The sequence below is a fragment of the Montipora foliosa genome, chromosome 8 (genome assembly GCF_036669935.1).
Source record: "Montipora foliosa isolate CH-2021 chromosome 8, ASM3666993v2, whole genome shotgun sequence".
Classification (NCBI taxonomy): domain Eukaryota; kingdom Metazoa; phylum Cnidaria; class Anthozoa; order Scleractinia; family Acroporidae; genus Montipora; species Montipora foliosa.
This window is the reverse complement of record NC_090876.1, coordinates 7,098,154-7,111,547: the sequence shown is the minus strand read 5'-3', so window position 1 is coordinate 7,111,547 and position 13,394 is coordinate 7,098,154. Positions and strand designations below refer to the sequence as shown.

General features: G+C 38.3%; 1 protein-coding gene across 1 annotated transcript in view; it reads right to left on the bottom strand.

Moving 5' to 3' along the window:
• Positions 1–3,660: 3,660 nt before the first annotated feature.
• The window catches only part of LOC137967927 (collagen alpha-2(I) chain-like), a 98,240-nt gene continuing 88,506 nt past the window's right edge, over positions 3,661–13,394 (bottom strand). Inside the window, exons 72-86 of the mRNA XM_068814528.1 lie at positions 12,969–13,022; positions 10,420–10,473; positions 10,175–10,228; positions 9,735–9,770; positions 9,452–9,469; positions 9,293–9,310; positions 8,614–8,649; positions 8,411–8,449; positions 7,972–8,025; positions 7,611–7,664; positions 6,186–6,327; positions 5,336–5,439; positions 4,861–4,923; positions 4,470–4,673; positions 3,661–4,145 (exon numbers count right to left, since the gene is read on the bottom strand). Of these exons, the coding sequence (XP_068670629.1) occupies positions 3,990–4,145; positions 4,470–4,673; positions 4,861–4,923; positions 5,336–5,439; positions 6,186–6,327; positions 7,611–7,664; positions 7,972–8,025; positions 8,411–8,449; positions 8,614–8,649; positions 9,293–9,310; positions 9,452–9,469; positions 9,735–9,770; positions 10,175–10,228; positions 10,420–10,473; positions 12,969–13,022 (1,086 nt within the window). The 3' untranslated portion in view covers positions 3,661–3,989. The remainder of the gene's footprint in view (positions 4,146–4,469; positions 4,674–4,860; positions 4,924–5,335; positions 5,440–6,185; positions 6,328–7,610; positions 7,665–7,971; positions 8,026–8,410; positions 8,450–8,613; positions 8,650–9,292; positions 9,311–9,451; positions 9,470–9,734; positions 9,771–10,174; positions 10,229–10,419; positions 10,474–12,968; positions 13,023–13,394) is intronic.

Below are 13,394 nucleotides of genomic sequence, written 5' to 3'. Positions count from 1 at the left end.
GCGTGACACAATCTTTTTTGCACGTCATGTCTAGGTTGAGAAATTGCCTATCTCGACTTTTACACCGAGTAGAAACATACAGAAATGGATTTTTATCAATCTATTGAGTTGATAGAGTAAATTGACCACCGTAAAGAATTTCGAAAGCTGACGTTTGGAGCGTTTGCAAACACCTATCTTTTCCCTTAGATTTCCTTTCTATGTACAATTCCGGATCCCCTAAAATAAATTTTCTAAGCACTGAAAAACAATGACTCTTCAAAATGGGTGTAACCAATCGCTTTCGGACTGAGTAAAGGTTAAACAAATCAGTTGAAAGAAAAAGAAAATTTTAAGCCAAAACGAACTTTCAAGTTGCCATTCTTCTAGTTACAACCTATATATAGTTTTTAGCTTTTTCTTGACGATTTATAACCGAGTGGAATCCGTATTAAAAAGAACTTTAATACAAAGGGCTTTGTCATGCTGTATAAGGCAGACAAAAAGTTCAAGTTGCTGCCTGGAGCCTAGGGGTTTGAAATCACTGATAAGACCATGAATGCAAATAAAGGAAAAGTACTTTTCTATTATGCAAGTTGTTATGCTTTATAAAAGGGAAGTGTATTTTAGGAATAGTATAATATTCTCATGTTGGGTTTTTTTAAAAAATTTTCTTAAATATATATATATATATATACTTCTTGAACTTGAATAGAATAAATTTAGAGAGCGCTCAACTCTGAGAGGAGCAGTGATAATAATGATCAATGGTAGCAAAATTTCAGTTCATCGTTTTATGGCAATAAAACGATGAACTGAAATTTTGCTACCATTGATCATTATTATATATATATATATATATATATATATCATGTTCAAGGAATGGGAGGTAAGGGAGAACGAATCCGGCCTCCGGCCTTATTTGATCCTTTTCCGATGAAAATTATTATAAAAACTGCGTCATCCTGCAATGGTATTTTAATTACGACTCCTTTCTCTTCTCTGAATTAATAGCCGCCATGTTGCTTTTCAAATTGTCATGCAAATTAGCCATGTGTTATGCTGGCGGGCAAACATTGGAAAAAAGGCAAATAGCGGAAAATCTGCTCGTCGAAATAATGAAATAACATTGCTAAAAGTACATTTTAGAATTAAGAATTTAGAATTAAGTACCAGTCCTTTATAATAATTTTATATCTTCTAATTTTCCTTTGACATTTTGACTTTCTACTTCGTTATCTGCTCATTTTTCATTAAAAAAAAAAAAACGTCGAAGTAACTTGTGTAATCATTCTATTTCACTAATTGTGTAATAAACATTCAATGAACGAGAAGCAAATCATCTGCGTGGCTCGATTACGATCGAATAACAATCGAATTTAATATGAAATGGGTTCACATCAACTTATTGCAGTCCCTGATTATAACTGGATTATAATTACTTCAAACAACCTCAATGGGGTTGTTTGAAGCAATTACAAAGCGTAATAGACCTTCTTCTCGATGGCCGCCATGTTGGATTTGCTATTATCATGCAAATTAGCAACACACTTCTGCGGGGGCAGACAACACAAGTTCGAGAAGTTACAACGAACATCTAAGGCACACAGATGATTTTTTTCACGTTCATTGAATGTTTCACACCTAAGTAGTAAAATAGAACGATTACACAAGTTACTTCGATATTTTTTTTTAGTGAAAAATGAGGAGATAACAAAGTAGAAAGTCAAAATGTCAAAGGCAATCAAAGATATAAAAATTATTATAATAGGTACTTAATTCTAAATTCTAAAATGTATTTAAAGCAATGTTATTTCAATATATCGAGGAGTCGGCGATTTTCCGCAATTTGCCTTTTTTCCAATGTTTGCCCCCCCCCCCCCCCCCCCCCAGCATAACACATGGCTAATTTACATGACAATTTGAAAACCAACATGGCGGCTATCGTGAATAAGGCCTGTTGAACAGAATGGCTAGCTAATTTACATGACAATTTGAAAACCAACATGGCGGCTATCGTGAATAAGGCCTGTTGAACAGAATGGCGAGCACGTGGTGGTATGAGCAGACGAAACTTGTAATCGCTTTATGGAGCGAGGGTTTGGACTTGTCTTCTTCTATTCTCGGAAGCTATCCTTGGTTCTCTTCTCGCCTCAATCACATGATGGTGATGATAATCGTGGCAGCCACGCGATATGGCGCCATTTTGTCTCACACTACGAGGTTACCCTGCGTATTGTATTTGAATTTTCGCAGATGTGAACAGAACCATAATTGAATAAAATTGAATGGAGTATGATAGCCTGATATATACGTCAGTTGATCATAATCAACGTTGAGTGTGAACACGGCTTAAGATGTTCGTTATAACCTCTCGAACTTGTGTTGTTTGCCCCCTCAGAAGTGTGTAGCTAATTTGCATGATAATAGGAAATCCAACATGGTGGCCATCGCGAATAAGGTCTATTCAAGTCAATTCTTGGTTTTTAAGGCGAGGGGAAAACCGGAGTACCCGGAGAATAACTTCTCGGTGCAAAGTAGAGAATCAACAAACTCAACCCACATTTGACGCCGAGTTTGTGAATCGAACCAGGGCCATTGGTGGGGGGCGAGTTCTATTACTACTGCGCCATCCCTGCACTCCGTTCAATTTCTAATTTGCTTTGAATTTACTGTTATCGTTAATTTAAGACACTGTGTCCCAGGATTTGTGGTAGCAGAGCAAATAAGGAAAATACAAGTCATACCCGTAAACTGAATTTGAATAGGCCATTTCCGAGTTTATGTCTGCCTCCTCTTCAAAGCGAGTTTAAGTGCGAAGTTTTTGTTATAAAAATTAGTTTTCATTCATATGTAAAGTAGAACTAACGACGAGTTAACCAACAAGCATTCCCATTTTCGAGTCCTGTGTCCAAACACTTCGGTTGTCCTTTAAAAAAATTTGACCATTTCTTATAATCCAAATCAAGCTTCTAAATTAGTAGTCTCCTTCGCAGCCGGTTTTTGGATGTCACGCAACGCTCTCCCCAAAGCCCAAAGGTTCTTTGGGGGGAGCGTTGCGTGACATCCAAAAAACGGCTGCGAAGGAGACTACTAAATTAGCGATAATAATAAATTAGGAGCAAATTAGGAATTAACGATAATCATCTATAATTCAGAGGTAGAGAATGGGTTGCTTTTGCTTGAAAGTGGACCGTGCGGTCCTGGGAACAACTGGTAAAAGCAACCTTGGCAGCCTGGGCGCAACCCATAAAATAAACGTACAGAACTATCAAGGGGCACAGAGATTCTCCCCCTTACTTCTCTTTAGATATAATAATTCGAGATGCAACATTTGCCCTGGCCAACACCAGTGTTTATCAGCTGGCACTGTTGGACAAATCAATTATACATGTAAAAATATGACTCATGGTGTGGCTTTTTTGTCACCTTTTCTTGGTTGCCACATCACACAGCATTTAGTTTTATGACACTTTCAGTCAACGTCGTAAATTGCTGATCCCTTTAAATAAACATGATGAAAACGGGTATTGGATGTTTTCAACAAAAAGCCTCAGGGCTTTTAAAGGATGATGTAGCAGCTTTCGTAACGTATAATGCGATTGGCTCGCTAACCTAGCCAAAAAACAAAAGACTAAATGATTGAAACATGTACAATGACTTAAACTTAAAAACAATAGAACTGCTTACAATACCAAACAAAAGCAGGCTACGAGAGCTGCTACACTCTACTTTTTAAGCATGCAGTCCCATGCTTTAGAAATCATACATGTTTTACTTTGATGGTACACGGTTCTTGTCGCAGTTTCAAACCTTGTATTCAAACGTATTTGTCGTATAAAGAATTTCAGCAAATTGTTTATGTTAAAGGATCAATGCCTGCATTATCCCCCCTTTGATCTTGTCAGTAAATGGTCCAGCATCTATCGACAATATAATTAATTCATTGAGGGTACTCCAACTTGAAGAGCTTCCAACGTGTTTGCCTTTAATCGAAGAAACACTTTAGGTTAGTAGAAGAAACAAACGGGTCCTAATTCCAAGAAAAATTCTTGTTTTATTTCTGTGTTAGAGACGTCGAAAGGAGCTATATCAATGACTGGTAAGGCTTCTGTCCTATTTGTGTTGAATTCCAGCACAGTCTGATGCCATTTGTTGTCTAGTTCCTGTAAGACAAATAAAGCCAACGTCAATGAATCAATCAATCCATCCATCTATCCGTGCATCCATCCATCAAAACATGTCTCCCTCAGTTTTTTTTACTCCATCACGAAAGAACTACAAAAACTATTTGCCGCCGCTTTTTTCTCACTGAATTCAAGTCCCTTTGCAAAGAGCAATAGGAGATTTCCGTTAATAGATTGAGGCAAACTGGGTATATATCTTATGTGAGCAATGCCGATTGAATGATTACTTTAGACGATAATACTGCTGACGATCACAAAATCAGTAAATGATTTATATCTTAGGTTTCTACATGCCATAGTTACCTTGCAGTCGTTTTTCCATACCACTGCCTTGGTCGCTTGTGACGCAATCAGTTCTTGCTCGTTATCGCCTTTCACCTTAAAGGTGTGGCCGTCTTCTTCTTCCCAAGCTCGTGAATTGTAACAATGGTATGTGATGTTCTGTGACGCACTTCTGCTTAACAGACGCAAGAACTTCATCTGCACTTGATTCATGCCATAGTTTATCTGATATCGGAATCAATGAATTAAAAGCCTACAAAGTATGGTATACCTTACGTCTCCCTCATGTTATTTTACTGTCAAACTCCACAGAAAGCGGGGAATGAGCCGTAACATCGATCGACTTTAAATATTAAAGGATCTTGGCTTGACTTTAAGTTTAATTAATCATCACAGGTTAAATTTTACTCACAAGTTGCGAGTCTTCAATACTGTTACTCATCCACTGGGACGGCTGAGCATTCGGGATGGTGATCTGCGAACGAAATATGATAGTATTCATAATTAGATATAAAGGGTGATAAAAATAGAGAAAAAACACTATTGCATTTTTTGGGGGCTTCCTTAGACCACGCAGGCAAAATTTAGTAGTTCCGAAGCGAATATTTCAAAAATCCTCTTTCTTCCGTCTTCCGTCTAATGAGTATTGTAAGGTAACTTGGGACTCCAAGGGATAGTCAGTTCCTGATCATATTAGGGGCCACCTTCAAAACGGGGAGGCCTCCAACTTTTGACTCATTGTGAAACTCAGTCGTCAGTAAGTCGTAGTGTTTTTTTTTTAACATATCTTTAATCGTTTCCCGTTGTGTGTTGACCAAACAAGTTTACAACAGAGAGATTTTTAAATGGTGTATTAATAATCATTTTCTTTGTTACAAACTACCCACCCTTTTACTCTCTGGGAATATACAAGTGGCTCCTCTTTCAAAGTCACAATGAATAAATTCTGCGTCGTCAGCACAACCTTCATTTGGATCAATCCAATACTTCCCTGTGGAGAAAGAAAAAGGAGATAAACGAGTGATAAACAAATGATAAACGACGAGGAATGTGTTTATAATGTCTTAGATCTCATCCATAAAATCTGGACACAAAAATAGAAACGCAAAGCTGAACCTGTCTCATGGATTTCACCGGTTTGCACCTCTTTCAGACTTTCAAATCCATATGAAGAACTCCATTTCATTCCCAGCCCTCGATTGTTCGAAAAGTGGACAGTGTTATCCACCTTATAAATCACTATGCAGCGAACAAGAGCTTAGAGCTAAGCCAATTGGGTGATTAGGTAGTGATTTATCCAATGAGTAATGTTATCCACCACAAATAGAGCGGTTTTCAATTCAGTGTCGTAAAACCAAAACCAAAGTAATTACTTTGGCCAATCAAAAAGGACGGAGACCATCCGGTAAACCAATAAAAACTCGAAGTAATTACACGTAGCCGACACAAAGCGCGGGAAAATGTGCACGCGCGAGACATGATTGGTTTTGGTTTCACTAAAGTGGCGCGAGAACTTTGAACCAATAAAACGGAGAAATCTACCCATTTTCCGACTGGGATTGCCATAGGGCAACCCAGTAATCACTGAGTGAAGTAATCATAACATAATTGAAAAACGGCCTATCTTCTCGAAAAAAGGTGCAGGGCAGGGTTAAGACCAAAAATACGGACAAAAACATGAAAGTGAAGTTGTCGAGTTTCATAACCCCTCCATGCATTAACAATGTTTCCACTTACCACTAGGGGACTCGGGATTCTCGAGATGAAGTTCCCTACAAGACCTTGCTGGTGAATACCTGGTGCCGAGTTGTTTTTTGTAGAAATAAATAATATTACCGATACTTCTCAAATAATCTATCATTGTCTGCCTAGATTCTGCCTGCAACGGAAAGAAAAAAAAAAACAAGCCAGTTAGGCTGTTAACGGATGTGAATGCGTACTTCAAGTAAAAAAATGTTTCCCTGCATTGAAAAGCAATACAATCGTTTAAAATGACAATCAGTGCATGAATCAAATGACGATCGTTCGGAAAAGAATGTGAAACAAATATTATTATAGTGTATAAATTATGTTGGAAATTTAAAATGGTCTCAAAATAGACACAGAAAAGGGAGGGACCTCAGTCGTATATGTCGTCAAAAGGTGCCTTTAGCACATGCTTCGTATCCAGGTTCGTCCCAGAAATACCTCGTATTCATGTATTCGCCTTGTTCTGATGAAATAATCATGACTGTCTTAATAAAAATATAGATCCAGCGCTTTAACTCGAACTAGCACAGCTTCCAACCCCGATTCAATTCACGACGGGTTTTTGTATAGAGTCGCTGTACATTTTTACGCCTTCTGTTGTATCATGACAAGACGTCGACTTCGTTCCCAGGATCTTTCCCCTCGCTCTGAGAAGGGTATCACCCCAAAGGGGAGCCGGAAAGGGCCTGGAAACGAAGTTGGGCAAGCCCCAGGGGATTGTCGAAAACTAAAATCCAACAAAATATGCAGAGATATATAGCATATTTTACGGCTACCTTTGGTGAGTCATTGTCGGCTCAACAACATAACTAGTTTAATCATAAAGATTACCATTTCCTCGTTTGTGATTGGTTTAAAAAAAATCCTATTTTCCACTAATTCACTGGTCAAGTTGTTATCGGACAGTTCAATAAACCACTCACATTAAAAGTTATAGTTCAAATCAACCAATCACAACCTTGGTTTCAATCACCATAGAAACAGTGTACAGACTCCTAAATTGGGGCTTCCTTTCTTTCCAGAGCGACATTAAACAATTTGCACCTCCTTTATCAGTCTATTAATGCAAATTTCCCATTTCTTGCGTAACATAGCTCTTCTTCTTTTCTCGGAAATTGTAATTTTTATGATGAATAGAACACTTGCATGTTGACGCCATTTGACTACAAGTACCAGAATCCTTTAGGTTTTCCTTGTCGTATGCTAAATAGAGCTATTGTTATTTTTACCCCACTGGGAATACAAAATTTAAATAATTCTGGTAGTTGTAGTCAAATGACGCCATCGTGAAAGTTGGCTATCGGTAAGAGGACTTCGTGTCGTCTATCACTCGTATGATAACGAGTCGTATTACCATCACATATAGTTAAGTTAGATAATAACGTTTCTGAACATTTCAAATGTGACACATACCAGAGGGTCGACATCGGCTTGTCCCTCTGGTCGCCTTTGAGGTTCTGGAAATCCCTGATGTGACATAACAAAGTGTTGAAACAAGATCCCATCCTATTGCACAAGGCGCTTCACTTAGGGCAATGTTTCGTGCATGCACAACCTGTCTCGCAATCCTTCATGCAATGTCATAGCAACACAAGAAAACGAAAACGGGCCGTTTGGGCCAACGAGTAGCAGAGTAAAAAAAAAAAAAGGTTGTAAAATATTAAACAACTTAATAGCTTTTGACCCCCATGTAGTTGACACATTCTATCTATCTATCTACCGTTTATTTGCCTCCATCACAATAATTGATGATTCTTAAGATAGAACACAATACCTCTTTTGTCGAATAGAGTCTAAGTCCTGGACCTTTCTTTTGGCCTCCGAATATCTATTCAATGACAAAAAACACTTATTGAAATTTGTGGTAGAGCGGTTTTCAATTGAGTGTCGAAAGTAATTAGCGAATTGCTTTGGTTTATGATTACTTCACTCTGTGATTGGTTCAAAGTTCTCGCGCCATTTTTTCAACCAATAAGAAGTGAAACCAAAACCAATCGTGGCTTGCGCGTGCACATTTTCCCGCGCTTTGTGTCGGCTACGTGTAATTACTTCGAGTTTTGATTGGTTTAACGGAGTGTCTCCGTCCTTTTTGATTGGTCAAAGTAATTACTTTGGTTTTGGTTTTACGACACTCATTTGAAAACCACTCCATTCTAACGCATAACAACTATTCGTGCATGTGAATAAAAGAGGAATAAAAGAGTGCCACATACCGCGCCATTATTTATCAACATATTTTGACCAGGTGCACCCTGTGAGTAAGAAATCGGCAAAAAAGAGCGTAATTAGAATCGTATTTTTGAGCCGCGCTATAAGCGTTGAGGCATAGAGACATTATCAAAATCTGTGAATCGAAATCTCCATGGTCATTGGGATAGTGGCAATGGGACAGCAAAATAGAAGAAGGATATTATACCTGTTCTCCAGGAGGGCCTGGTGGTCCGGGAGGTCCCTATATTGCAAAAAAGGTAACGTTTGTAAACAGATGTAGCAATTAAAGGACTGTAAGTAAAGTCGCCTAAGGTTCATAACACCAGCAGTCATAGTTACTGTTAAAATACTGATGAATACTGATGGTTACTGATAAATAATGGTAATTTGGTAATTAAACTGAGTGGAGTGCAATTTGGTCTGAAATCACAAGGATGATTTCAGACCAAAATTGCACGACACAAAGTTCAATTACCACTTTATTACATCCAACACAAAGTTCAATTACCACTTTATTACATCCATTTAGAAATCACACAATAATTATTTAATCGCTAAAATACAGGATTTTAGTCAGTGAAAATATTTTATTGATCCAGTTGGGATCGAAAGTTGCCACACAATGGTTTTCTTTGTCTTTCATTTTCCTGCAATTCGATTGATTACCTTAAACAAGCCTTGAAATCTGATTGATTGTTTTGTTTTTGTGGCCCATTCTCATTGGCTGGGGAAATGGTGCGATTTAGAGCAAAAAATAGTGCGATTTGGGAATAAATCGCACTGTTGAGAGCCAATCAGATTGCAAGGATCACCACTGATTTCTAAATGGGTGTAAGAAATAACTATACCGTCGGAGTATTACATTTTGGTAAAAGTCAACTTACTGGAAGTCCCTCTGAACCCTGTAAGAAAGGTATATTGATAATACACAATCAGTTTCCAATACGAATATAAGACATCATTTAAACGTAAAAGTTACTGTATTGAAAATGGAAAAAAGGCAATATTTGAAAGTGATAATCATTCATTCATTCATGCACTACCTGTCTTCCCCGTTCTCCCTAGGAATGAAGGGAAAAGAAAACAATAATTAATGACAACTTCTATGTAAACTAAAACGACACTACTACTATTGTTTGGTTTGGCAGTCTATCTAACATCTCTTGGCTCATTACGCTGACTAACGTTTTTATACAGTTTTTTTTTCCAACTTGAAGGTTAGCGCTACCTTGTCGTTTTATGACCTGCCTTTTCGTGCAACCCCCAAGAACGAAAATTTATTCTCACTGGCTATTAAGATGTGATAAATTTCAAATACTTGCTTACATGAAGTCCAGGATCACCGGGAGGTCCCACTATTCCCTGAGCAAAAAGAAATAAAAATAAAATTAAAAAATATAACGTAATTTCTGACGGTTAAGTGACCTGGGAACGAGTTAATCAGAAATGAATATTCTGAGAGGCTCTGTCATACTATTTCCATCGCTTCATTAGCTTTTCCCGGGGGTAATTTTCGCCATTCTACGTCAGTTGGTCTTAATTTCTAATGACTTCATTTTTTTATTTATTGTTTTATTATTCTTTGGGTACCTCTTCCCCGAGGTTCACTGCGACTCCATTAGATGGGGATGTGTCTCCACTCTTTTTTGGCCAGAAGTACTTGAACTGTGTCCAATAAACTTATGTAATCAATGCCCAGGTATTAAGAGTTTTCATACGTAAAACCTTCTCTCGAAAGATAAATAAATTAAGGTTAAAATACATACCTCCGGTCCACTAAAACCCTGTGATCCAGGAGGCCCTTGCGGTCCTTCAACACCCTACGTCAACAAAAATGAGTGATAAAACTTGAAAAACGTCGCTTCGATAGGGGTCCATCTTCTACTTTTACGATGTGCACCGCAGATGCTTTTTATGGTGCTCTGCCGTGAGAAAATCCGAGCAGATGAAAAGACTATGCACACCAGAAAACCCCTTAACAATCGCATTACTACTTTGAAACTCAATCTACCTTTCGTCCCGGTGGACCGGTGATTCCATCTCGTCCAGGTTCTCCTTTCCTGCCCTAAGACAAGCGAGACAACAAGAAGATCATGAAACGAGAAAGAACGAGAAATACATAAAAAAAAATTCTCACAAAATGCTCTTTCAAATGACCAGGTTAAACTCCTCTCTAGAGGTCTTAAATTCATACTAACTCCTCCTGTTCCTTACTCTAAAAAATCCTCACTTAAGGATTTCGATCATTTTGCTAGAACAATGCGTTTGAGATACATGTTTCGCAAACAAAAAGAAAACTTCTGCTCATCCCTTCCATGTCAAATCCACATGGCAACCATCAATTCAAAACTCGGTTGCTCTTGAAAACTGTTTGGAAGAAACCAAGCTCGAATTTGCTTCAACAGTCTTCCGCCCTCAAAATTTCAGCGAACGAAAGAAAAGCTGTTAGCCTACTTAAGCGCAATAGCGAAATTGATCTCAAAAAGCTATGACAAAGAAACAACAACAGTCATTATGGATACCGTACAAAAAATTCAAGAAGGGTTACAACCACCCTGCGAGCAGAGCCTCCTTTTGTCTTTTTCTTTACTGAGGAGGAGAAAAGGAGGCTCTGCCCGAATCGCGTCAACTCTTTAAAGCCGCCGCAGCCCGAACTTCTGGACTAGTCAATCTTGTTTTCTCTCGTCAAACCGGTTTTCCAGTGCGAGCGTCCGTTTAGTGACAAAACCGATGGTTATAATTGGACCCGCTGTACCATGAAAAACCAAGATGGCGGCGAGATCTGGCATATTAGACTTGGGTTCGAGACTGTATCCTGGCAACATGCAGCGCATATTCAATAAAGATCTTACTCGATTCATGCAGAGTCTTTCTCGAGAACGCCAAAATCGAGCAAGCAAAAGAAAGGTTCTGCTAGCAGGGTGGGTTACAACAGTTATCGGACGGTAAATTGTACAAGCCTCTCGCATCTCCTATTGTACTAGACACTGCCCGAAAAGTAAATTAGCGCAATAATTAACAAACTATTCCGTTCGGGTAATACCGATAAAATGACTTACAAATGGTTAAGAATCGGTCTAAAACAACCGCGCATACCAGAATTCTACACGCTGACTAAAATCAATTAGAAAACACTAGTCGGAAGAACGGCCCCACAGAACGCATTTCTAGTTTCGCGGAATCATTATTACAACCCATCGCCGTCAAACAAGAGTCATATTTTAAAGACACCACCGATTTTATCAATTCATTGAAAACGCGCAAATTCCAGATGATGTTATTCTAACCGTTCTTGAAGTTAGCTTCCTCCTGTACACTAAACATTCCTCAAGCAGAGGGAATTGATGTTATTTGCCGTTACTACGAGCACAACTATATAAGCATAATCGGCCGATTCCAACCAACGATTTGGCTAATGCAGCTCATACTTAAAGAAAATTCTTTCCAATTTAATGGAAGCATTTCGTACAAACCTACGGCATCGTAATGTTAACCAAAATGGCAGTCGCTTTCTATGTCAACCTTTATATGGCAGACCTCGAAAAACGACTACTACTTGGAAAAGATATATTCATGACATTTTTTCTTTGTGGAACATTCCTATGACAAAAATTTCTGATTTTGTAAACTTCGCTAACTCCTTCCACCACACAAGAAATGTCATCTGAACGCGCTGTTTTTCTCGACACTAAGGTTTTCAAAGAACCTCGACTTTCAACTTTCAAAAATTCTTGATTTACAAACACACTTCAAGCACCTACCAAAACCCAGTACACGCACTTCTCATCTTGCCACCCTTTTAACTCCAAAAAGGCTTTTATCAAAGAGGAAGCGCTACCTTTTTTAAGAACTAACTCAGTCAAAGAGACCTTTGATAACAAAAAGTCGAGACGTTGAACAAAGGCCCTGTAAAAAAGGATATGCCCTATCACTCGATAGCAAAATCTTGGCTGAAGTGAAGGTCGCCAACAGAAAAGAAGCCCTTCGCAACAGAACAAAACAAAGAAAAGAGAATGATCTTACCACTTGTTACCAGTTACAACCGAGCCATGTCGAATCCCAAAAGGATTGTCATGAAACACTGGCACATTACTCAACAACAACCTAAGCCCAAACGGATCTTCATTTATTTAGCCGCCGATTATTTCTTATAAGAAGGAAAAATCACTAAAGGATATTCTTGCCCGCGCAAAACTTCCTTCAAGCACACAATAATAATAAAATCAACGAAGCGTTTATTTACAAGCTTAAATGATCACATACGATCACCTAAAATGACTCCAAACAGTAATCGCGCAAATTTAGCGATCACAACACAGCTGAGTCTACAAAACAGAACCATGATCCCCTACAACCTGAAACTAATCATTTTTATAACGAACGCAGAAGCAAAGGACTCGTAGACTTTATTAAACATAACAAAGTAGCCAAACTAACGCCAAAAAGACCAGCAGAGACGAAACACAATTCTTTCAGTGGTTAAATTAAATATGCAGTCACTTTTCGTAACTATCAAATAAATTATTTTGGTTTTAATTTTTGTCGTTACAATTTCCTTACTACGTCTCCAGGTAAACCAGGTGCCCCATTTGTTCCTGTGTATCCAGTATCCCCCTGCAACCAAACAAAAACTGAAACAATTACATAATATCTTGAAAATAAACCTATGAGCGTTAAAATGTAGCTAATTGCGTTTTCGTACCTGGGACAATGCATACTTGAAGCTAAAAGTTCTTGAAACCATCTTATTTATCCACTCGATTAAAAATACTCTTTGTCAATGAGTGATACCTTAAAAGTTGAAAACTGTAGCCATAAGGACTTTCTGGGCTCAGCCTGGAAAGAACCAAGCCTGTGGACAGTTCATTGACGGAATGCAAAAAGGGCCGCCAACAAGTCATGCTTTTGTCGTTGTGTTAATTAGCCTGACGAGCGTGTAAAGTTGAAAGAATTTTGGCTGTAAAACGGGGCTAGTCAGTCACGAAA